The 26,086-nt window shown below is 37.1% G+C and overlaps 1 protein-coding gene across 1 annotated transcript in view; it reads right to left on the reverse strand.

Moving 5' to 3' along the window:
* The window catches only part of LOC132697889 (discoidin domain-containing receptor tyrosine kinase B-like), a gene marked incomplete in the record, with an annotated part of 461,835 nt that overhangs the window by 305,378 nt on the left and 130,371 nt on the right, over positions 1 to 26,086 (reverse strand). Inside the window, 1 exon segment of the mRNA XM_060663630.1 lies at positions 2,336 to 2,440. Coding sequence (XP_060519613.1) covers positions 2,336 to 2,440 — 105 coding nt within the window.

Raw genomic sequence — 26,086 nt, forward strand, 5'->3', positions numbered from 1 at the left:
GGGGGGGCGCGTCGTGATTAATCGAAACAGAACTTAACTGATATTCGTACCCGCCCGTTGAGGTTGAAAAATCGAGCCCGGAATGCGGACTCGTCGAAAAGCGTCTCCGGAAAGCCCGATCGGTTTGTTCGTGAGGCTTTTCCCCGTACCGAAAACGTTGTTCGGAGCTTCTCGATTGGATTTTTAAAATTAGAATAAATCCGACGCCGCAGGGCCGAACTTGAACAGAAAATCATAAAGTTAGAGGAAATACTGTCAATTGGCAACGCCGCATTGCCGCATACGCCAAGCATGTTTCATACGTTGGTCGATAATCACAGGTCTCCAAAATTAAACTTATTGACAGATGTTTTTGTTTTGAAAACTGATTACATCTAATTTTGGAATGCTGTTTTCAAAAATTTTATGCATTTATTTGTATCACGTAAGGTTTCTTTACTAAAAAACGATATTTCCAAAATAATTTATTTTTTATTCAGTAAAAATGTGGAATCCTAGTTAAGAAAAATGAAAAAAAAAACTTTACTCAGGCTTTTTTGAGTGAAATCTCGGTAAAAGGTGCCAGTAGATGCTTGTCACGAAGTATGGACGATAACAATTTGCATGCATCCTTCGAAAGGTGCAAGTCTCTAAATAAGTCATTTAATTCGCTATGGTGTGAAATCTGAGTCATCTGAGTCGAAATTAGATTCCTCTGATATGACGTTTCGTAGGTTTTAGGGATACACAATTTGTTTCTTATTTTTTCTGTTCAACCCTTGGACATTACACGAACAAAAATAACAATTACCATTGTGATTCCTAGGCTTTCGCCATTCCATAGGAACACCAAAGATTAAACATTTCTTCTTACGTTTTTGCTAGATTCTTAGTGCTTGAACACAAGCGAACAGTATGAGGAGTCCAGAACTCGTCTTGGTCGCAAAATTTTGCACCAAAATAGGCGTCATATACATTTTTCATAATACAAGTTATAGTTTGCCTTTGTTTTACTTTACTTACTTCGATATAACTACCGCAGATATTACAAAAGTTATTTGGAGTGTTCCTCCAATGTCTTCTTTCCATATTTATACGTTAAGACAACATCCATGAATACAGTACCACGACGACCAATACAACCAAACTACGCATAAGCACGTTACAACGCTGTACTGACGCTTCTTCTCTGTTATATTGCAGAGAAATCTAATTTCCAGTGTTGCCAAATCACATTTAATTTGATAAAAATCAATTCTTTTAAAAATCATGCCTAACAAGGAACAAAGTAAACAGCTTCCAAACATCAAAATCACTGCAATTTCCTGATAGCGTCGCTTGCGTGTTATGGTTTCCGTGAGTTTTGTTGCCTATTAATTTGAAATACGAAGTAATGTAACGCGAATAAAAGTGATTTTTTAAATCTTTTTCTTCTAAACTATCTTCAAATGAAGACATTGAAGAAACCTTTTTTAAACTTAGCATCCCTAGCATCGTTGTCGACTGTCGCCGTAACGGTATCGATACATCAGCCCAGGAGCCGTCAAAATCTTAGCCACATCATTCAGTGAATGTATTTGGGTTTTTTTTTCTAAAAATTCACCCAACAATCCGAAAGGTCGTAGAAAAAGTCTAGCCAGTCACTCGTTTATTGATCAAATTCAATCAATCAAAAAGTAATCCTTGGTTTAAATGGTTACTTAGGTTTGGTTTTGTTTAAAATCATTACTCTTCAAATCGTGAAAACAAAGGGAGACGTACTCATTGATTCTTAGTATTCGTTTCTTCAAAAAACATTCCACCTATTAATTTTGCGTCAAGCTGTCCCAATAGTTCCGATAGTTCAGAAATACGTTTCAAAATGGGATGGACCAGAGAACAAACTTTTATAGTCTTGGCAGTAAGAAACTGCTTATGACTGCTAACTGTTGGAACGAACCTATAGGTAAAATGTTGTGAAAGATGAACGAAAAGTTTACATTGCGATTAGCTGAAACGAAATACATAAAATAGCACAAAAACTCCAAAGAAAACCGAAATACTTTCTCATAAAAACCATAATTATAAATGAAACTATCAGTTTGGGTTTCGCTATATAGTTTTATAAGACCCACATCTCCTCGAAATTCTAGTAAATAACGTAATTTTCAAATTGGCTAATATTCGAGCATCTCCTTAAACAACTTGAATTAGAAAGTGAAATTTTACCTTTTAACATTTGGAAATTACCATAGAATAAAGTTAAAGGGACCTTTGATAAGAGATTTTCTGACAACTTTTTAAAATGCTAGTAAATGGATAGTATAATTTCCAAACTAAAACTAAAAATCTCATTAACAAAGTTACTTCACTTACCTTGCGTTTTGTGGTCCCACCGATTTGGCTTCGTAAGAAGAACTTGCTGAAATGGCGTGGTCTGGAATACGACCTTCCTCCATTCCCAAGGCAGACCGGCATTCGCCTGAAACAAAGAAATATATATTCTATTAATAAAAAAAGGAAATTAGCAATCGGAAAAAACTTCGAAGGAAGCTGTCACCACAAAATTCTATTTACTGAAAAATATTATTTTGTAGTACAACGGTAGGCACGTAACATATAATAGAATAGTAGTAACAGTTCAAGAATAAATTTTCTCATTTTTACATGCACATTCTCATAAGAAAATTTAAGGTTCGTTCATAAATAGCGGAGATATTGTCGGGTCTGCTCGAGGTCATTCGATCCCGCCCTCACCCACCACCACCAACTTCCCATACCCCTCACCACTCCCCACCGCCTTGAACACACACACACACACACACCCCTCCCCTCACGCAACCACGCAGTCACGTGACTCACTTTTTTTTTTTTCGCTACCGAGGATCGAACCCGGAATCCGCCCGCTGTCGAGCGTCGGCTATAACGGCGAGCTAATTGGCATATTAATATTATATTATAGGTAATTATGTCTTACATATGGTGAATGATGATTAATTTGTTTTTTTTCGCTAACGAGGATCGAACCGGGGAACCGTCCCACTGTGGGCCCATTGCCCAAACTAGGTTGCATTAAAAATTTTTATTATTTATTATTATTATACATTGCCGGTAAGTATTAATACATTTTTTTTTTCAATTTTCCAGCGTTGCCTCATTAGTATTTTTCGGAGTATATTTTAAAGGTATACCAAAACTGGAATAAAAAAAATGGGAAACATTTTGCAATTACTGCACAGTTTCTGCAGTCACGTGAAATAATTTAACTGTATTTAAGGAAACAGAAAACACACTGGTTAACAAATTCCAAATATATGAACTATTTACCTAAATTAAATTAACTTATTGAAAATATAACTATTTTATTAAAACAACACAGCAAGCAAGAGATCATACAAAACACAAAAAACTTAAAGGATAAAAAAAAGCCTTAGAAATGGCTTATAAATAACCTTTTGGCAGAGATGTTTTCTACTTAACATACTTTTTTTAACCGTGAAACCCACTGGGTAAATTATAATTTTAGTCATTCTCGCTGTCATGACATGTCAGACTCACTACCCATACACTCACAGTCATATTCGGAGGTCTCCGAAAAATAGTCATTTTTTGTAAGGTATGGAAGCTCTGGGCTAAGTAGAGCCAATATATCAGGTGATGGTGGTTTTTTTGGTCTTACAGTTTTTTGTCGGTAACTGGCTATAACGGGGTCAGAGAACACTAGTAACATTCGCATCAAGTCTTTATTCGTGGCAATGCGCGATTTTTTTTGGGTGTGATGCTCACGATATCGCCGACAATCTTTGTGACGTGCCTCTTGGGCCTCCTCAGAGAGGCACGTCTTTCTTTTAGACATCTGATATTGTGACTTCATAAAAAAATTTTGGTAAAGTATTTTTAGAAAGCAATACTGTTTTTACATGTTTAAGTATGTTCTTAATTTGAAAACATTGACAAATTTTGAATTTTTAATTATGACGTATTGCAACCTAGTTTATGCATGGGGCCCACAGTGCGTCCGTTGTCGAGCTCAAACTTTAACACCGATCTAACGGGCATATTAAAATCAATGGGTTATTATGTGCGGGTTAGGGGTGAGGGTGGGATCGAATGACCTTGAGCGAACCAATTTTCGCTAATATGAACCTTAAATTTTCTTATGGCAATTTACATGTAAAAATGAGAAAACTTATTGTTGAACTGTCACTACTATTCCACTCATATGATAACAAAATGTCCCTTTTTCTGCTAATTTCAGAAATAGATTAAGATTGGGCAACAACCTGGAGCAAGCAAACAATCAACGTCTTGAGGTAAGAACTAGAAATTTCAGTATAAACAGCTAAAATGTGATATTCTATAAATGAATACCCTGTATTGCCGAGGAGAAAGTAGGGACGATCACAAAAAAAAAAAAAAATTACTGAAGCCCGGTCCTAGGGAAAACTCAACCCAAACCGTTTTTATTATTCGGCGTAATCAAAAAAGCATTAACGCCATTATTGAACTGGCAATTTTAATTTACCCCGGCAGGCAAAAAACAACATGGGCCCCAACTAATATATTCCGTCCCCAGCAGTTTGTTATCGCAAATATTATTTTACAGTATAATTAAATTCGACGATGTAATAACGAATTTTGTAAACGTTTTACTGCTAATTTATACCAATGCAAATTATCCAAAAATCATTTGCTGTCAAATTGAACTAAAAAAAAATAGAAAGGACTACATAGCGACTGCTAATTTTGTATAACAAGAAACGCGTTGTGTGTGTTTTGCATTTTTAATTAGTATTGTTTGAACGAAAGACTGTGCTAACTTTTTTTTGCGAATGTCCAGCGTACACTCGCAGAGTTTACAGTGAAGCATTGCTTTGCGAATGTACAGTTACTTTACACTCGCGAGGTTAACACTCGAACAGCAACCATTTTACAGCGGCATCGTTTTAGCACTGATTTTGCTTTGCTTAGGGAATGTACAATATTGTACTTTGGAATAACATTCATAGCAATGTAACTGACAGCATAGGATTCCCTTGTATCCCTTCGTAGGTATTTCTTGGTTGTTCTTTTAGGTCTCCTTTGCGAATGTACAGTATTTGACACTCGCAAAAGTGAATTTTATTATTAATATTACAATAATATGCATAATGACGCAAATCTCGAGACAATATTTGTTGCAACATGAAATTTTGCCCTTCGTTAGTAACACCGATCGAAGAAATCGGATATTTAATATGATAAAATTCATTAAAAGCATAAACTAGACAAAGCATAATTCTACTTACAGGAATAATTTTGCGAATTATTGGTTTATAACGTAAATTTATTTAAATCTATTAATTAAATCCAATCTGTTAATTAAAATTTACGATTTTAAACGATTTTCTGCGGTTCAACTTGCTGCTTTCCTGACGCCGTACCTTATTGCGACTACGAAACAATCCTCGCTCCCGCCCGCCCCTCTCCTTTTCTACCGGAAAGGAAACGCAATAAATTAATTAGACGAGAACGCCAAACAGTATTAACGGGAAGACGGCGGAATTCTCGAACAGCTCTCGGCACCCTTAAATCCAGTTCTCATTGGTTGCCTAGCCATTGTCTCACGTAGCGTAGCGAGTTTTTTGTCGCAATGGAGCGGTAACTTTTGGAGTTAATATACTGTGGGGATAACGTTCCGATCAAAATAAAAGTAAAACAACAATCGACAATATTTTCACCAACTTTGTTGGATGCAAAGGTCGTTTATACCGACATTTCTGACCATCTTATGCAACTAGTCTCCCTCCTACAAGTTATTATGGATGGAGTGGAGCAAACTTATGTACGACTATTTAGAAAAAAAAGTAACATTGAATCGTTTGAAATGCAAATATCCGAAATAGATTGGTTACCTGTTTATAGTCAAGGGGAAAGCCTTGACAATAAATTTAATACATTTCATGAACTCTTTGTAGGGGCATTTAATTGTTCATTTCAATTCAATTCATTTCAATAAGGGATATTATTCAACAGGGTATGAGACTAAGAGACTTATATAAATTCGCCACCTTGAACCCACATAAGGAAGGCTTCATGTTTTATTATAAACAACTGAGCAACTTAGCATTGCAACCAAGACAACGGTTGAGTAAATGAAACATTATCCAGAAATTAACAAATTGATACTGAAAAAAATAAAACTGAGATGATCGCCTTTTCAACACGGGATTTAAATAAGAGTTTATTAGTACGCTTTAATGAAAGCACAATTCAACAGAAAAGTGTTGTAAAATTCCTCGGAGTTTATGTAGACTCGAGACTCTCCTGGTTCGAACAGGTGGGCCGCATTCCCAGAAAACTATCTGTTTACTGCTTTGTTATATGGAGGCTCCACCATCAGGTACTATTTTTCGTATGTCTATTCGTGTCTTAACTACGCCTTGGTTTGTTGGGGAGGTTCCCCACGTGCGGAGCAAGTCTTTAGGATGCAGAAACGAATTTTACGGACTATACTGTTTAAGCCTTGGAATTTTTCATGTCGGAACCTATTTCCACAACACTCTTTATTGACACTTCCTAGTATGTACATACTAAATTGTGCCACGTATGTAAAAAGTAAGTCTAATCTTTATATGCCCTCAAGAAAACCAGATATTCAGTACAGTTTAAGACCGAATCTTAACATAAAAATACCTACACATCGACTGTCTCTTACAGCAAATAGCAAATAGTCCCTTTGTTTTGACTGTAAAAATTTAGAATAAATTGCCTATCGAACTGAAGGAGATAACTAGTCAAACAACATTCAAATGCACTCTTTAATTAAGGATTTTCTTTTGTTGTGATACCTTTTAATACGTATTCGTTGTTTGTTATTGTTTCTATATTTGTTATTTGTCCATCAGTATTACTTATTATTATTATTATTAATTTACTAATTATACTAAGATAATTTTAAACTTTTACATTATGCTGACAATATCCAACACTTGTAAATCAAGTCTTATGGAAATAAAGCTATCTTTATTTTTACCTTTATCTTTAATCTAATTTTTTTATTGTTATTTTGGTTAGTTATAGTTACTTTGTGATTTATACCCTCACATTTCCGCCAAATTTGGCATTGAACGACAAAATTAACTTAACTAAAGCTTAAAAATGCTAAAACTTAATTGTAAACTTAGTTTCAAGAACTTAACTTAGAATATTATTAGCGAATATCCTTTTCGACAGTCTTTCCAATATGGCGCATGAAGTTCTGTCTTGAAAAATGAACCTGGTTCGAGTTAACTTGCTTGTACTAGAGCGTGTGCTTACTTTAGGGTAGAAGTTTCTTTAACATCAATTTTTATTGACATAAATGGCGTGCCATTTTTAAAAATTTACAAAATCGTATTGTTTGTGAATAAAATTTGCGTGTCTCGTGGAAACAAGACAATCCAGAAAAATGTGGTGCTTTCAAAAGAAAAAAATTGATTCACTAGTTCTGAAACACCTTGTACAACGTGCAGCAGAAAATGGGAAAGCTAAGTAAATGGTTAAGATTCGTTTCACCGGGTTGTAATTTGCCTTATTTCGCTATATAGTTCTGTTTCATTACACTTAGTTTCAGAGTGCTAATGAGCTTGCGGCCACCGCAAAGGAAACTTAACGAAGTTCAAAGTGGCTTTGTTTCTCCCGATTGTCGGAGTTATAATTAGACCAAAATGTATAAAAGGGTATGGTTTCTTCATTAAGCTTTGGTTTTGGCGATTTTAACGACGCTTTTTGTTTTCGTCTGGGATTACAGGTTTTCTATTGTATACCGCAAAAAGAAATGTGAAATTTTTATTAAGGGGGGGGGGGGGGTAAGTCATAAAATATTATAAAATAAAATAAATATAAATACAATATATTTGAAATAAATATAATCGGGTCACGTGAGGGGCGTGACAGTTTACGCGAGAAATTACAAATGAGGTCAATGTTTATTGTTAATTTTTGCAACATATAAACACGATTTTTAATTTGCTTTGGAAATAGGTGGTATGACTACTAGCCGGGGTGTCACAAAAATGCGAAATAACAAACTGCGTGAACCCACAACTTTATTATAAATAAAATAACAGGGGAAAATCTCAATTCGTTAGCTTCAAATTTCTGGACAAGCACCGCTGACATTTTTACTCTCAGCTCAGCAGCATAAAACTTTCAAAAAAATGCCTAAGTATGTACAACTCACTACACTACATGGTGTTCTAATTTTTAAATGTTCTAAACATTTTAAACCACCACCATAAGATCCGCTTTCTCTAGGTTCAGGAATAACTAAAATTGAGAAAACCACTTTTAGATATGTAAATGTAATAAAATGTAAAGCAAGCTGTTTAATAATAAAAAAAATGCTATTGTTAGAAGAGGCATCGTAGCATTCTCCAATAGAACGATAGAACAACAATCACCTGATTCACTGGTTTTATATTTTCAAAAGAAAAAGATGGATACACCCATAAGTTAAGTCATTAGTTCCAGTTTTTTTCTTATCTTAGAGGCGAGGATTTGAATGTGTTGTATTATTTTCGTGTGTGTCCTAAAAACCATTGGAATGGATAGAGTTATTAAGATCACACCAGCATGGTTAACATCGACATTCTTACCTCTACCTAAAACGAAAAACTCGAAATCGGGAAACGACTACAGACTCATAAGTCTCATGTACCATCCCCTGAAAATAATCTACAATTAGATAATTCGCAGCTTGGCTTCCGAGGAGGCATGGAAATCAGAGAAGCCTTATTCGCAATGACAGTTCTCCTCCAAAAAAATCAACATTCAACTTGATGAACAAGATATAGCGCTCTTCAAAAAGACACTGTAAACAGTAAGGTGTTATGCAGAGCTGTGCACTTTCGCCTACACTCTTCAATTTAATTGCGCAAATAATATTTCATATTTCATCGGGCCCTTTGGGAAAGAGAAGAAGGCATTAAGATAGGAGGTGAGATAATTAATAATATACGCTTCGGTTCACTGGTGAACAGGGTCAGGTGATGAAACTTGGACGCTCAAGGTTCAGACCATCAAGAAACTAGTCTTTTGAAATGCGGCTGTATCGCAGAACCTTAAAAATACCCTGGACTGCTAGAATTACTAATGCGGAACTGTTAAGAAGAATAGGACAAGAAAGGAAATTAATGATTACGATCAAACGAAGAAAAACAGCCAATAAATAATAAGTACTACAGATAGAAGAAAAGGAATAGGAAGAAAGGAGAAATCCTACCCAAGAAGCACCAGGGACTGGACTCAGATGAGTGTAGAGAGCTGTTTCGCGTTGCAAGAGACAAAGACGTATTCAGAAAAGTGATCGCCAACCTCCGTTAGCCAATGACACTGCAAGAAGAAGAATTTCTTTTCTTTTTCAGGTGCCTATTCCTTTCAAATATTAGCCATCATTCTGGCTATAATGACCATGTTCACGGCTGCCCTGAACAATTCAATGGTTGTTTTGAAAAACCATGTTCTTCAATCCTTCAACCATGATATTCTTCGTCTTCCAGGTCCTCTCTTCCCGTGAACTTTTCCTTGGAGTATTTCTTTGAGAAAGCGGCATTTGCTGTCTTTTCGCATTACATGGCCTAGGTACTCAAGTTTTCTTCTCTTTATAGTGCTTACCACTTCCTTTTCCTTGTTCATTCTGTCCAACACTGAATGCTTCGGTACAGGCACATTTCAAATGCTTCCAGTGTTCTTTGAGTTGCCTCGGTCAGTGTCCACAACTCCACCCCGTAGAGGAGTGTCGAGAAAACGTAGCATCTTAAGAGTCTGATATGGCTTTTAAAAAGCTTTGAGATTTTGATAAAGGCACTTAATCTCTTGAGAGTGATCCCATTGTTCATTAATTGTCGTTCCCAGATAAGTGAACTTAGGAACCCGTTCCACTGATCCCTCTCTAATGAACAGTTGACAGTTTTTGACATTTTGTTTTGTTATTATCATGCACTTGGTCGTTTATCCTGTTCATTAACTCTTGCAAGCCACTCAAACCATTCAGGCGAAGAGGTTAAATAGGAGTAAACCTTTAAAAAATGTTTATGTTAAGTGCTTTTCAAAGTTTCAGTTATCTACGACCCGTTTAGAGGACAATACGAATATTTCTTTTTCTTTTATTATTTGTAGATTTTCACCTCCATAAATACATAAATTACATCACCAATCGACCCATTTTAAACGAATTTTTGATTCTATTTATGCAAATTGGACGTTCGATTTGAAAATTCAAACTCCGTTTGGCGAGCATTATTTATTTTTTATTGCGATATTTTTTTGGGCACGTAATTCGGTTTTCGGTGCTTCGAAATAAATTGAAAATTTCATGCAAATGCAATGAAACAATTTAAAGCTCGGCGACGGATGAAAAACCAGTTTTTTTTTATTTACGAGGATTCGGTTTAAAATTAAGCATTAAAAATAATCAATGTAAAACGAAATATTCGCCTCTATTAATTCTAATTTATTGCCGTTTCTAGTGCGTAATTTACCGTGCGCGCCACTGATATCCGCGAATAAAGGGGGCCGAAGTAGGATACGAGTTTGCCGGAGGCGACCTTTGACGTACGTTTTGCTCCATCGGCCCCAACTATGTGACAAATTCGTGCAGTAGAGATTTGCGTGTTGAATTAAGTTTCCCGGTCGTCCCTCCAGGAAAGGAGGGAGGGGGCTCGAGAAGGTTTCAAGAACTTGATGGGGGACACTTTCTGCTGATAAAAGCACGAAACTAGCGATTTTTTTAAAATTTTGACATTTTTTCAAATATAAATGTTTTGTTCCACAGTGCAACCAAATAATATATATGGTAATTTGTTTTTTTTTAGTAGTATTTATATATTAAAAATAGCAAATTAGTGTTAATCTTCAATAAAAGCTCATAAGTCAATGTTAATCTTCAAAAAATGCCCTGTGAATATTTATACGGTAATGGAATAATAACTAAACCTTAATAATTCCCCGTAAGCAATCAATAAATTTCTATAAATCATAATTAAATTTTAAATAAAGAGGCGTAAATCTTCAATGAAATTTCAAAACACTGTTATCTTTAAAAAATGTCAATACTTCTCATTAAATCACAATAATTCCTATGAGCTGAGCACTTTTCGCACATCTATTGTGAGGCGTATTGGAAAAATAAATGAAACTTTATAAATCCGTATTAATAATCAATAATTTTATATAAATGCTTCCTACACCATAATGAAATTCTTAATAAATCAGTGTAAATCTTCATTAAAACCCAAAAGATTCAATATCCCCATGCTCCAACGCGTAGTAGAATAACAAATAAAACTTTTATAAACCCTTACAACTTGCTTTAAATCATCAATAATTTTGTATTTCAAGTAGAAAAATAAATAAAGGTTAACGAATTTTCATAAATTCATTTAAATCCCTAGTCACTGTTAATCTTCAGGAAGCTTGAATAATTTACCGAAAATCACATTAATCATTTGAACTTGCATTCCAATTGCGCAAATAAATATAAGGTTGTTCGGAAAGTCATTTCGTTTTTTCCCGTCAGAGGACTTAATTACGTTTTTTCGAAACCAACTTCACACTTAAGCCGCATAACCATTATATGTCTTGAGAGCTGATATTGCAAGGCTTGTGTGTGAAAAAGTTCTATTAATTCTACGCAGTAGTTTTTGGTTGGTGCCCTTTTAAATATGGAGAGCAATAAGCAGCATTTTCGTCATATTTTACTTTTTTACTTCAGAAAAGGTAAAAATGCTATCCAAGCGAGAAAAAAATTGACGGATGTGTATGGAGAAGGCGTGTTAACAGTACGCCAGTGCCAGAACTGGTTTGCAAAATTTCGATCCTTCAATTTTGATGTCGAAGATGCACCACGGTCTGGAAGGCCGGTCGAAGCTGACAAAGATGCGATAAAGGCATTAGTTGATGCAAATCGGCGAATAACCACACGAGAGATCGGTGAGAGATTAAATTTGTCGAATTCGACTGTTTATGGCCATTTGAAAGGCATGGGCTTAACCTCGAAGCTCGATGTGTGGGTGCCCCATGTCCTTACGGAGCGAAATTTGTGTCGTCGCGTTGACGTGTGTGATTCGCTCCTCAAACGTCAAGAAAATGATCCATTTTTGAAGCGGATTATTACTGGGGACGAAAAATGGGTTGCATACAACAATGTTAAACGCAAGAGGTCATGGAGCAGAAAAGGTGATGCTCTCCGTTTGGTGGGATGTCAAAGGAATCGTTTTTTTTTGAGCTTTTGCGGGACAATACAACGATTAATTCAGAAGTCTATTGTCATCAACTGGACAAATTGAATGATTCACTTAAAGAGAAGAGGCCCGAATTAATCAACAGGAAGGGTGTAGTGTTCCACCAGGATAATGCGAGACCTCACACAAGTTTGGTCACTCGCCAAAAACTTTTACAGCTTGAATGGGACTTACTGCAACATCCACCATATTCTCCAGATCTGGTGCCTTCCGACTACTATTTGTTCCGGTCCCTGCAAAATTTTTTGGATGGCAAAACCTTTACCTCAAATGAAGATGTCAAAAACCACCTGAACCAGTTTTTTGCCAGCAAGGACCAAAACTTTTATGAGAGGGGAATTATGTTACTGCCGGAAAGATGGCAAAAGGTGTGGGACCAGAATGGCCAATATATAATTTAATAAAATATTTATTCATTATACGAAAACTGTCTTTCATGTTCCCCAAAAAAAACGAAATGACTTTCCGAACAACCCAATATTTGTAATCATAACTTTCTACAAATCGCCAAGCGAAAATCTTCAATAAAATTCCAAAACATTCTTGTCTTAGGAAATTGTTAATAATTCGCAGTCAATCATAATAATTTCTTTCGCAAAGGTATTGCGAAGCGTAATAGAAAAATAAATAAATCTATTATAAATCTTCCTTGCTTGCTTGCTTTATCATCAATAGTTTTCTATAAAGGGCATTTGTTAATTTTGTTCCTTTCCAAATCAACACCAAGTTATTAATAAGTCAGTGTAAATCTTCAATGAAATCCCAAATAGCTTAGAGAATTGTCAATAACAAGCGTAGGACGGACAAATAAAGATTAATAAATCTCCACAAATTCCCTTTATTTTTATATAAATCCCTATTGTTAATTTATATTTTTCGTAAATACTTAGTGAATTAATAATAAATCAGCGTCAATCTGCAATAAAACCCCAAAAGATACTTCTCTAAGTCGTCAATGAGATTAATTTCTTGGAGCTGCGAGCCGCTCGCATAGTTATTACAAAAAAGAAATCAATAAATATGCATAATTTACATTAAATCATTAAAAAAAACACATAAATCGCAATTAATAAATTATAACTAAATCGAACTAAAGCCTTAATAAAGCCGTTAATAAATTTATCAATAAATCGCCGTTAATCACAATAATTGGAATTACTATTTATAGAAGAAAAATAAATATTTATAAATTCGCACAACTTCCATTGAATAATTAGCAATTTAATATAAATCCGTTATAGCTATAGTAAGTTGTTGTAATTAAGAAACAAAGCAAATCATAGGAATCCTTCGACGATTCATTGCAAATCATCATCCAAATCTTTTTTTTTAATTTGCTCGATGACAAAGCAAACTCCATCGCTAGCTTTCGGTCTATTTTCGGAGCCGCCTGCGATAATCGCGGTTTTTGATTTATAAACCCACTTATTGTATCCCGAAATTCAATAAACTGTTGCCCGATTTCCGCAAAACAAACTTCCCGCTTACCGACGTAATAAACTTTACCCCCGCCCCGCGACCGTCTAGCCTAAAAGTCTCCGCGACGATTTAGTAGCCCCGAATTTAATCTTAAAATCGATGGACCATTAAATCGCCCGGAGGGATTATTGAATGTAAATAACGACCGGAACAAATTAAACATTTTTAATCTTCTTTGGATGTTTCAAAGTCCCCCGGCAAAATAATACCGTTTAATGGTTCGAATTTTCTGCCCCCCAACCACCCCCCCCCCCAATTGCCACATAACGCGCGAATCCCATGTAGTTACAATCTGACGAGCGCTACTCTCTCTCCTCACGGAAAAAATCCATTAGAGTGGATTACCGACGTTACAAATCAAATTCGACAAAGCGGCGTGTAAGCGCGCACGTGATTGGACAATGAATACACTTAAAAAAAAAAAACGAGAATTTTTTATCCGACTAATCGCCAACAACTTTACGGAACCGGATGCAGCTACCATTAACTTCGGTAAGCAGGGAAATAAGCGGTTGTTAACGTAAGAAAAGAAGGACACCAAAACTAATTAACCTTACAAGAATAAATTAGAAAATAACGTAGAAAAATACGGAAAGTAAACACCGAAAGTAATATTCGAACAGATAATTGCATATTATGCCCGATCCTTAACCAACAATGAATGAAATATCAAAGATGTTAGGCTTTCACGGCCAGAAACTACATTACTAAATATTTCCGGGCTTTTGAGCCGTGGTCCCGAGATTAAACTCGACGTTTCGTCTACAACTGCGGAAGACATTTTCGAGACATTGAATCAGAAATCCAGCGAAAACTAAGCAATTCGGAGGCATTACGACCAAGATTATACGGATTGCCAAAAATCCATAAAGAGGCAGTACCCTTGAGACCCATAGTTAGCGCTATAGGTTCCCCGACTTACTCATAGGGAGGACAGCATCACACATCAAGGACTCGACTCAGTTTATACAGAAGATCAAAAACATCACATTGTCACCCAAAGACATATTAGTGAGCTTCGATGTTGTTTCTTTGTTCACTATGGTGCCAGTCAAGGAGACTTTGCATTTAATATCTGCACATTTTCGGAACGATGTCACAGAACTTTTCCGACACTGCTTAACCACCACTTATTTCCAATGGAACAAGGAGTTTTATGAACAAGTTGACGGGTTAGCCATGGGAAGCCCATTAAGCCCGGTCATAGCAAATTTTTTCATGGAAAAATTTGAACAGCAGGCATTAAATACTGCCCAAAAGAAGCCCAAGTGTTGGTTCCGCTACGTGGACGACACATTTGTAATATGGAGCCACGGCGAAAAGGAGCTTCAAATCTTCTTGGCGCATCTCAATTCCATTAACAATAAAATAAAATTTACCATGGAGACAGAAAAGGACGGCAGATTGGCATTCTTAGATGTGCAGGTAGAAAGGCGACCAAATGGAAAATTGGGTCATAAAGTTTATCGAAAACCCACTCACACGGAACGTTACCTGAACAAATTATCTAATCACCATCCGAGACAGAAAATGGGGGTAATAAAAACCTTAATGACAAGGGCTAATCGGATTAGCGAACCCAAGTACCTGCGTGTAGAGATTAATCACTTGACCGATTCCCTGAAAAATAACGGATATACCACCTCTGAAATACAAAAAGCTATGAAAAATAGAAGACCTAAGACAAGAGATACGACAGAGGAACCTCAAGGGAAGGTATCATTTCCTTTTATTAAGAACGTCACAGACAGGATCGGTAAACATTTAGAACGACACAACGTTCGGGTCGTCTTTAAACCAACGACTACAATCAGACAAAGCCTCAGGTCTGCCAAGGATACAAGGGACGCCTTTTCTTCACCAGGGATATACCGCATTCCGTGTTCCTGTGGCTCGGTATATATAGGTACCACAAAGAGAAGCATTGAAACTAGACTAACGGAACATAAAAGAAACTGCCGACTTGGACACACGGAAAAATCAGCAGTGGCAGAACATGCTTTTGACAAAGGTGACCATCGTATCATGTTCAAAGACACGCAGGTACTGGACAAAACACCACATTTTTATCCACGTCTTTTCAGAGAAGCTATTGAAATTCAAAAACAGAATAATTTCAATAGAAAAGAAGAAGGTCTCAATATCAGTAAAACATGGACTCAGGTCATCAACAAAACAACGTGTTTACCCAGACAAGCTCAACCCAAGCCCGCCACCGAGGTCACGCCCACTACAGCGCGCTTAAATACGGCAGATCTTCCAGTCAACCAGCCAGTCATCGGAGAGCAGTACGGAAGAACACTTCGACCGTTACCGCATCGCCGCTCTTGAAAATGTCTTCCGCAGTTGTAGACGAAACGTCGAGTTTAATCTCGGGACCACGGCTCAAAAGCCCGGAAATATTTAGTAATGAATGAAATAGTTTTCTACAAATGAAAATAAAACAGTTTACAATGAAGAACAAAACAAAAATAATAACGAACATTAGAGGAAAAAATAAGAAATAAGAAGTCCTGCGCAAAGTTGCTTGCTACGCAAAATCGTTCTCGATAGGTTTAGGCCTAAATATTCTATTTCTACCGGAACTCCATTGTAAGGGATGTTTTTTTTTCTATGTATAGAACTTTAAGTTGCAATAAAACAACGGTGGATTATTCGATTGACATGAATTTGTGACATTATGATTTCTGGCATATGACCGCCGCGGCTGGCGCGGATGTAGTCCAATCTGGACGTCCAATTTTCGATGACTTTTTCCAACATTTGTGGCCGTATATCGGCAATAACACGGCGAATGTTGTCTTCCAAATGGTTAAGACCAATGACTTTACATAGCCCCACAGCGGTGTTGAATCACAAGATCTTGGAAGCCAATTCACAGGTCCAAAACGTGTAATTAGGCGGTCACCAAACGCGTCTTTCAATAAATCGATTGTGGCACGAGCTGTGTGACATGATGCGCCGTCTTGTTGAAACCACATCTCCTGGACGTCATGGTTATTCAATTCAGGAATGAAAGAGTTAGTAATCGTAGCTCTATAGCGATCACCATTGACTGTAACGTTCTAGCCATCATCGTTTTTGAAGAAGTACGGACCAATGATTCCACCAGCCCATAAAGCGCACCAAAGAGACAGTTTTTCTGGATGTAACGGTATTTCGACATACACTTGAGGATTAGATTCGCTCCAAATTCGGCAGTTATGTTTGTTGACGTAGCAGCCATTCAACCAGAAGTGGGCTTCATCGCTAAACAAAATTCGCTTATAAAAATCGAGAATAACGGCAATCTCGTTTTGGGCCCATTCGACGAATCTACGCCTTACTTGATGAATTTCCAAACCAAACTGAGAATAAATCACTTGACAGCTGTTAAATCGGTCGCCATCTTGAACAGTAATGCCAACTGAAAGTTCTATACATCGGAAAAAAACACCCATTACAATTGTGCAAGTTATAAAATCTTCAAAATTGGGTTAGTTGATGGGACTGGGGACATTTATTCAAAATTGTATTCCGAAACAGAGTAACGGAACATAATTTACGCCTAGTTTCCATTGTTAACCACGTATACCATAAATGATACCCAAAAAAGATATTTGGACCCTTTGCATTTTGTTGAGATCACAGAAATCCAAACATGGACCTTAACAACTGCGGTAAACCGCATTTGAGTAACAAAAATTTTAGCAGCCGTCTTGCATACTATACTTTTTCTACGACCTTTAGTTTTTGGGTATATTTTTACAAAACAACACGGCCGTGCGGTAAAATCTCCGAAAACATCCGATTGCCCCAAACCCGTGCGGTAATATTTTATGTCCGAAGGGGCTTAGATCCGTTGGACCAGAAGCCCACGTGGTAAAGTGACGCTTCCCGCACGCTAGATCGGTGTATAATTAGTAATTTTATAGAAGGGAGTAAGAAAACGACATTTGATCAGATATCATTAGTAAAGACTTTTTTACATTAATTTCCAAATTATGATTCACTAAAAACCTTGCAGGAAAAAATAAAAGGTGCAGTTGTGAATCATCTGCTTTAAGAATTGACATTACCAGTTAGAAATGGAGGAATTCTGGGACAGCTGAAAAGGGACCATATTATTATTTAATTCGTATTCTCCAGAGGCAAAAGTATTTATTTCCAACAAAACCTTTTTAACAATCTCTTCAACTGTGTAAAATTTGAACGGCACCTCCAAATGTGATTTACAATTATTTTGATAACAATCCGCGTTTATTCAAGGAAGAATTTCGAGCTGACGAGACCAAAAAACTCTTGTTTATTTTACTAGGGTATCTCAAAAATTATGGCGTTTAATCATAATTTTTTTTGTGTAATTTTTTTTCCAAGAGTCTTGGAATATTTGTTTGTAGGAGTTCCAATCTACTTTAAATTCAGTTTTTTTTTTTAAACTTACGAGTAAGTTAACCAAGGGGGTTTTTTCTTTTTGATTTTTATCAAAATGTCATTTAGGATTTTAACTTTTTTGTTGATATCAAAAGATGATATCCATAAGAAATTATGGAACTCTGTTTTAGTTGGTTACATTACTTTGCATTACGGAGTAATTTAGACTGATCAGATAGGTGAGGTATCTAGAGATCCGCAATGAAGATTGTTTTCTTCTGCGTATAAGAACCATATCCACATCCAGTACAATACTATATTCAGTTATACACTACAAATCTATACATAAAAGTGAACTGATTTTTCTTACGGAACCCCTTCATATTTTCTGGATCCTGAAATTAATTTCAAACAAATTTTGTATAAGATTGATATGCTATAGCTAAACCGAATTGTGTTTTTAATCATTGAAGAATAAAAAAAAATGTTTTCGATGTTCTTTTCCATGGACAATTATGGTTTCTGGCAAAAATATGGCGGAAAACTAAGCCCCACATCGAATCTGTTTGGTCTATCTATTTGTCTAGTTTTTGGGAAATTTAAATTGATGTTTTTATTACGGAAGTGTTGTGGTTTCAATTTATGATTAAAATAACATATTTTTTTTAATATTCTGACAAAATCACAATCACTGTTTACGTATAATTATATTTATATGACAAAGTATTTGGTGAACATAGGGTTGTGATATGGGCATGTGATTTCATGAAGAACAAAAAAAATGCGACATCCATATGGTACACTCTCACTAAAGTAATACACGTGAGAATTGCCATCTGTTTACAATCGTTTAATGGCAATCAATGGACCGTAACAAATGCGAAAAAATACGACCCCTAAGTGTTTCTCTCCATTAAACAATTGCTCCTAATCGAGAGACAGGGAAATTTCAACTTAATGTTAAAAAGGAAATGTTTGGTAATAAATCTTGTTCATCCATTAGTACAGTATTTTTTATTTCACGAAGAAATTAAAATTTGTGTTTTATCGACATTGTTTTTGGCTTTTGTTTTCAAGAATACGTGAATTCTTCAAAAGTTTTTTTTTTTTCACTGACGCGGCCCTTGAACAGAGACAATTCATTTCCAATTTTCGGGATTTAGGTCTAATTAGACAAAATGCTACTCATTGCATTATTTGTTGGAGAGTTGGAGGACACCGACTGCCGAGGCATAGCAAATGTGCCTTCCAACACCCCTTTCCAGAATGTTGATATTATTTCCTGTGTCCACTGCCAGATTTTCCATTCGGAGTTCGCTAAGTGGTTCACAGTCGACAAGTACATGCAGAGGAGTTTCATCGACTGCGTTGCATCTTGTATGATGCCAGTGTTCAATAGTCACCCTCAGCCGATTCCTGTTGAGCCCGATAAGGCTGGAAGCAAGAGTCCTGGACGGCCCCTGAAAGAGGGCTTTAGTGTGTCTCATACCTTCAGCTTCAAGCCACATATCGAGAAATCTATTGCTTCATCTCTGGTCAAATAGACTTTTAATGAAGCTGTCGGGTACTAGGGTAGGACAGAAAGATAGTGCACTTGAGTGACAAGCTCCACTTTTTGCTAGCCTATCTGTCCTCTCGTTCCCTGCGATTCCACAGTGTCCTGCGAACCAGACGATATGTGTTTGTTCCTGTAATTTAGGCCGACAATATGTCTGACACAGGCCCAAATCGCATAAATTTCTGCTTGGAAGATGGTGGTCATGTGTTTCAGTTTTAGAGTTTTCTCTGTTCTTGGTCCATCGCACCAGTATGCTGCTCCTGTTCCTTTCTGTGTCTTTTACCCGTCTGTGTACCAGATGCTTTCAGGAAGCTTGGGGAGTTCTCTGCCCAATTCTGCCTATTTGCGAAGATTACTCTGAAGTTGGTTTTGAAGTGGTAGCTCTTCCTTCAAAAGCCATTAAAGTGCAGCCTCATGGCAGTTTTTTCCGCCTAGGCTTAGTTTTCATATCCCCTGTTATACCCAGCATCGCAAGTCTATAGACTCTGTTTAATGCTTTGATGTTGGTTTGCCTGTTCAGGGCTATCCACCAAACGATCGAAGCGTAAGTGGTATGTGGGACCAGGATGGCAGTATATATCTTAGGCCTTAGGCCCCACGTTTGTCCAAAGATGCTTCTACAAGTCCAAAAGCCTTCTGAACCTGTCTATTGATGTATGTGTTCCAGTTGAGTTTGCTATCCAGAAACTTAATACTGTGTTGAATATACAAGGGGGTACAACCGTGAACTTTTTCCTCTTTGCGAAGAGCACCCTCTCAGTCTTGTTGGGTTTAACCATGAAGGATCTGGATGTGCACCATTCCTCAATTAGACCCAAAGCACGTTGCATCTCATTTATTCTGGGTTGTCGCCTTTGATTAGTAGGGCCACATCGTCTGCGTAGCCGACGACGAACACTCCTAATCTTTCCACATCCATTGGAAGTCCATCGATGAACATGATCCACATGAGTGGAGAAGATACGCCGCTTTGTAGTCAGCGTCAAAAGGAGTAGTGTCAAAGGCCCCTTCCATATCGATGAACACACCCAAAGCCGCACTTTTGCTGTGGAAGGCTCCTTCGATGTACTTTACTACTTCGTGGAAAGCCGTTTCCACATGTTTCTTGGCTTGGTATGCATGTTGAGAGCGATGGCTTGGCTGGCTTGTGCCAGTGCAGTGTTTTGGTTAATTAACTAAAATTGACATTTAATGAAAAATAAATGATAATAATATATTATTTGTAATAATTTTTTGATAATTTTACATTAATAACAGCTCGGAACGTAGAAAGGCTTCACAAAAAAAATATTTTTTTAGTTAAATTAGTTTTATTGATTTGTAGGTTAGGTTTAACTTCTGAAGATGCGGCTTTTGCTGGGTTGATTGGTTACTGAAACTTTTAATGTTACTATCAAAAACATTTACCGATGGAGAAATAATGAAATAAATCGTCAAGGGATGCCGAAGGTAAGAAGGAAGGGAACTGGCTAGAACAAAGACCCCGTACTATTTTGTCCACTCCGGGTCTGCCGCAGATTACAAATGCGAATTTTCTAAAAATCTATTAATATTCGAAGCGAAAGAAATAAGGGAGAAAAAAACGCACAGTCTCGTTATCAAAGCTCAAACGATTTAAATCGCCGCCGGCACCCGAACCTATAAAAACTTTGCGTTTGAAGTTTGGCCATTTTTTTTTTGCCTAGAAGTATAAGGTTGTTCGGAAAGTCATTTCGTTTTTTCCCGTCAGGGGACTTAATTACGTTTTTTCGAAACCAACTTCACACTTAAGCCGCATAACCATTATATGTCTTGAGAGCTGATATTGCAAGGCTTGTGTGTGAAAAATTTCTATTAATTCAACGCAGTAGTTTTTGGTTGGTGCCCTTTTAAATATGGAGAGCAATAAGCAGCATTTTCGTCATATTTTACTTTTTTACTTCAGAAAAGGTAAAAATGCTGTCCAAGCGAGAAAAAAATTGACGGATGTGTATGGAGAAGGCGTGTTAACAGTACGCCAGTGCCAGTACTGGTTTGCAAAATTTCGATCCGGCAATTTTGATGTCGAAGATGCACCACGGTCTGGAAGGCCGGTCGAAGCTGACAAAGATGCGATAAAGGCATTACTTGATGCAAATCGGCGAATAACCACACGAGAGATCGGTGAGAGATTAAATTTGTCGAATTCGACTGTTTATGGCCATTTGAAAGGCATGGGCTTAACCTCGAAGCTCGATGTGTGGGTGCCCCATGTCCTTACGGAGCGAAATTTGTGTCGTCGCGTTGACGTGTATGATTCGCTCCTCAAACGTCAAGAAAATGATCCAGTTTTGAAGCGGATTATTATTGGGGACGAAAAATGGGTTGTATACAACAATGTTAAACGCAAGAGGTCATGGAGCGGAAAAGATGAACCGGCTCAAAGCGTGTCAAAAGCCAACATTCACCAAAAAAAGGTGATGCTCTCCGTTTGGTGGGAAGTCAAAGGAATCGTTTTTTTTGAGCTTTTGCCGGACAATACAACGATTAATTCAGAAGTCTATTGTCATCAACTGGACAAATTGAATGATTCACTTAAAGAGAAGAGGCCCGAATTAATCAACAGGAAGGGTGTAGTGTTCCACCAGGATAATGCGAGACCTCACACAAGTTTGGTCACTCGCCAAAAACTTTTACAGCTTGAATGGGACGTACTGCAACATCCACCATATTCTCCAGATCTGGCGCCTTCCGACTACTATTTGTTCCGGTCCCTGCAAAATTTTTTGGATGGCAAAACCTTTACCTCAAATGAAGATGTCAAAAACCACCTGAACCAGTTTTTTGCCAGCAAGGACCAAAACTTTTTTGAGAGGGGAATTATGTTACTGCCAGAAAGATGGCAAAAGGTGTTGGACCAGAACGGCCAATATATAATTTAATAAAATATTTATTCATTATACGAAAACTGTCTTTCATGTTCCCCAAAAAAAACGAAATAACTTTCCGAACAACCCAATACAAGAGATTTTTCGTTCGGGCCGCGACGAAGTGGGGTGGGGGGAGTCGAGCGCGCGGAAAGTCCGAAATTAGAAGACTTACTACCAGGTATTAAAGGCTGGAACAACTTTATTTATTAATCCGAGTTTTCATCTGCCCGAAACAAAGGAGAGAGGGCTTTAAAATTTTTAATGCGATCGATAAGTCAATTAAACTGTTTAGTTTGTGTTTCTAATTAAGGGAGAATATTTTTATAAACAGAAAGGCGGATGGGAGTCCTAAATTGGTTTAAATCCGTTTTTGTTTTGTTTTAATTCAGTCTCTGAGAATTCATCTTTCTGGCTGACGAAATATTAATCTACTTGAGAAGTAAGAATTTCGTTAAAAAAATAGTTCGCTTCATATCGTTTCCCATTAAGGATCCCTCATGCATCAACTTGCTTGCACAAACTTAAATTCTATGGCGGATGTAGGAATTTTTTAAATCTGTTTTTTGAACATATAAGATACCGGCCTCGTTCTTTTCATTTTTTTTTATAAAGTACAGATATATAAATACTAATACTAATACTAAATACTAATACCAGAAGAACATCCTACGGACATTCGTATCTGATATACCGTGGACGTTCCAATTAGTAACATCGTATATCCTTGAGACGTCTTAAGGATGTCCCTTAGCTGAAACAGCTAAGGGACATCGATTTTCGAAAGTAACTGGGTCTGATCCAGGAACTTCCACCATGTATAAGCGGCTTCGGCTGTTCGATGGGCGTGTGATAAATAAACAGACTTTTGAGCTTAAATTCGTTGATATCCCGGCAATTACGCTCCTTGTGGCGGCGGGTTCAGATTTCCACGGAATTACGAATAAAGTCTCCTGTTGAACGCGCGTGTTACTCGACACCCCCTTGCCGCAATTCACCCCAGGACCGCGAGCGAGACGTAACCTTTCAAGTGTCAATTTGTATGTATGCCGCCCCCGACGCGAGCGTTCCCGTTCCAGCTCGCGTTGCCGCCTCTACGCCTTACGTGGTCCCCTCTTCACCGCGGCCCGTGAAACGTCTCCCGTGTGTATATATGTGCGTCCATTAATGAGTCTCTCTAGAGGGACTCAACCCTTCCGGAGATCTCTCGAATTACGTGCTTCACTTTTTAGATTATCCGTCGGGGTGGCAATTGAATGCACCGCGCGCGGAAGAGGGGACGAACTTGAGTTATCGTGCCCCAGGTAATAGGTGCCGGGGGCATCATACGCGGAAAATAACTCGTCTATGTACGTGGTGTGTACAAATAGTAGTGTACAAATAGACTTTTGTAATTTGACTACGTACATTCGATCTTTTCCTTGTTATGTTGGTACACATATCTCTAACAAATGTTAGACGAGTTTTGTCTGCTCCGCGATTTTCTGCTCTCAAAAAAAAATAGAATACAGTAGTGCAAAACACTTGAAATATTGACAACGGCATATGGTGAATCTACTTTGAGCAAATAATCATTTGTAAGTAGTACAAGCTGTTCCAAGATGATTTAGAAGACGCCGATGACGAACCTCGCTCTGGACGCCCCAGCATGTCAATAACTGATGAAAACGCTGAAAAGGTGAACCAAATGGTGTTGAAAAATCGTCGAATCACTATTCGAAAAGCGACTGAAGACGTCGGCACCTCTACTGCCGCGCGCCAAGCAATTTTTTCAGAAGTTTTGGGCATAAAACCTGTTCCGAAACTGCTTAATTTTGAACAAAAGTGTTGCCGAAAGAGCATCGCTCAAAAGCTGTTAAAACGACGTCAACGATCCATCCCAATGGAAGAACCCAGAATCGCCAATACCGAAAATAACGCGTCAAGTTCGATCAAATGTCAAGGTTTTGCTTACTGTTTTCTTTGATTATCATATAGTAGTACATCAAGAGTTATTACTACAAGGGCGCATGTGCACCTTAATTTTTGAACACACCTCGTAAATACGTCACCGTCGGCGTCATCAAGTGTTTTAACAATTTCTTAGATAGGGTCAGACTGACAAATAAAGGTTTCTCTTGAAATTTATCATAAAATCTCGATTTCAAAGAAAATCTTCGAATGCGTCAATAGAAATCTTCAAAGTTAATGCAAAGTTAAAATTGTTTTGACATTTTAGAACCAAATGGAGTTTAAAAAATAAAAAAATTGTATATTTGAATCCTAATTTAGTCTATTATTTAGGACAAATTGAATACCACAGAGCAGAATTTACCTTGTCCATATACTGAACGGCTTGAAATAAGATTCTGGAAAAAGAAACTTTTTGAATAAGTAAAATGATTTTCATTTTAAAATATCAAAATCTGAAAAATAAAATGAATAGACATGTGTCAACAATGTCAACTGACAATAATTTTCAGTGCCTCCGCATGTTAACTCGCCAGAAAAAATGTCGAAAAGTTTGGTTTCCCTTGTCAAATATTGACAACTCGAAAAGAAAGCAAATTTACTGCCAAGTCGTCGAATCGTATGATTGTTTTAAGGCGACTTCTTTCATTGCGACCGTTTCAGGACTTTTAAAGACTTTCGATTTGATTTCCGTCAGATTAAAACGCGACACACCCCGCTATACTTTGATGTTGCGACAAATCGTGCGGAACAGTAACAAACAAAACGAAAGCTCTCTAGTGATGCGCGTGTTGAGGTTTTGATTTAATGGTGTGTCCGGTTCATTTTTCACGATGCTTTCACGACTAAAAAAAAGGGTTTTATACGTTTTTTATTCAATACCGTTTATGTGATATGTTAAAAAACTAAAATGATTTTATACAATTTTCAAAAAATATACAGGAAAAGTTTTAAATTGTAAGCGGAACATCCTGCGTAAAGGCAGCAGAAGTTTCTCAGCAATGTTTAAATTCGAATTAAACATACTTTTATAAATAAAAATCACGTAACACTGTTTGTTTACATTGCATTGAGTTTCTCCAAGCGCCCTCTAGCGGTCAAACAGCATAGCCAATTCTCGTTCCGAAGATCGGTACATTTTTAATAAGGTTTCGAATAAGAAAAGAACTTGCGATGCAGTGTGGTTTTATTTCGTCGATATCATAGCGTTAAATGCAAAAGACACAAAAAAAACTGAGATATATTGAGATATAGAAAATTAGAAAATAAGGTTTGTTCGCGGTACCCGTGGGGTCATAGAGCTGAATATTGGTTAGCTTTTTATTGACAGTTAACAAAATGTGCTTCAAGTTCTTCTACATTAGAGTCCCTCAAACACAAATGTCGATGTGCGTAAAGTCGGTGGACGTGTTTACAGGGTGTAGTAGGTGTCTTAAATTTTCAGCTATCGACTTCAGATTCTTCAGAGAAGCAGAAGTCCATACCCACATTTAAACTAGAAGAAGCTAGGCGCAATCAAACGACGCGACGTATTTAAAGAGAAATTTAAAAAATATTTTAGTTCATTTTGGATTTTACAAAAAAATATTTTCTCCAAAGCTGTTAATCCGATCTGCAAAATTTTTGAATGGAGAAACTCC

Source organism: Cylas formicarius, unplaced genomic scaffold (genome assembly GCF_029955315.1).
Source record: "Cylas formicarius isolate icCylForm1 unplaced genomic scaffold, icCylForm1.1 PGA_scaffold_2__14_contigs__length_35257938, whole genome shotgun sequence".
Lineage (NCBI taxonomy): Eukaryota > Metazoa > Arthropoda > Insecta > Coleoptera > Brentidae > Cylas > Cylas formicarius.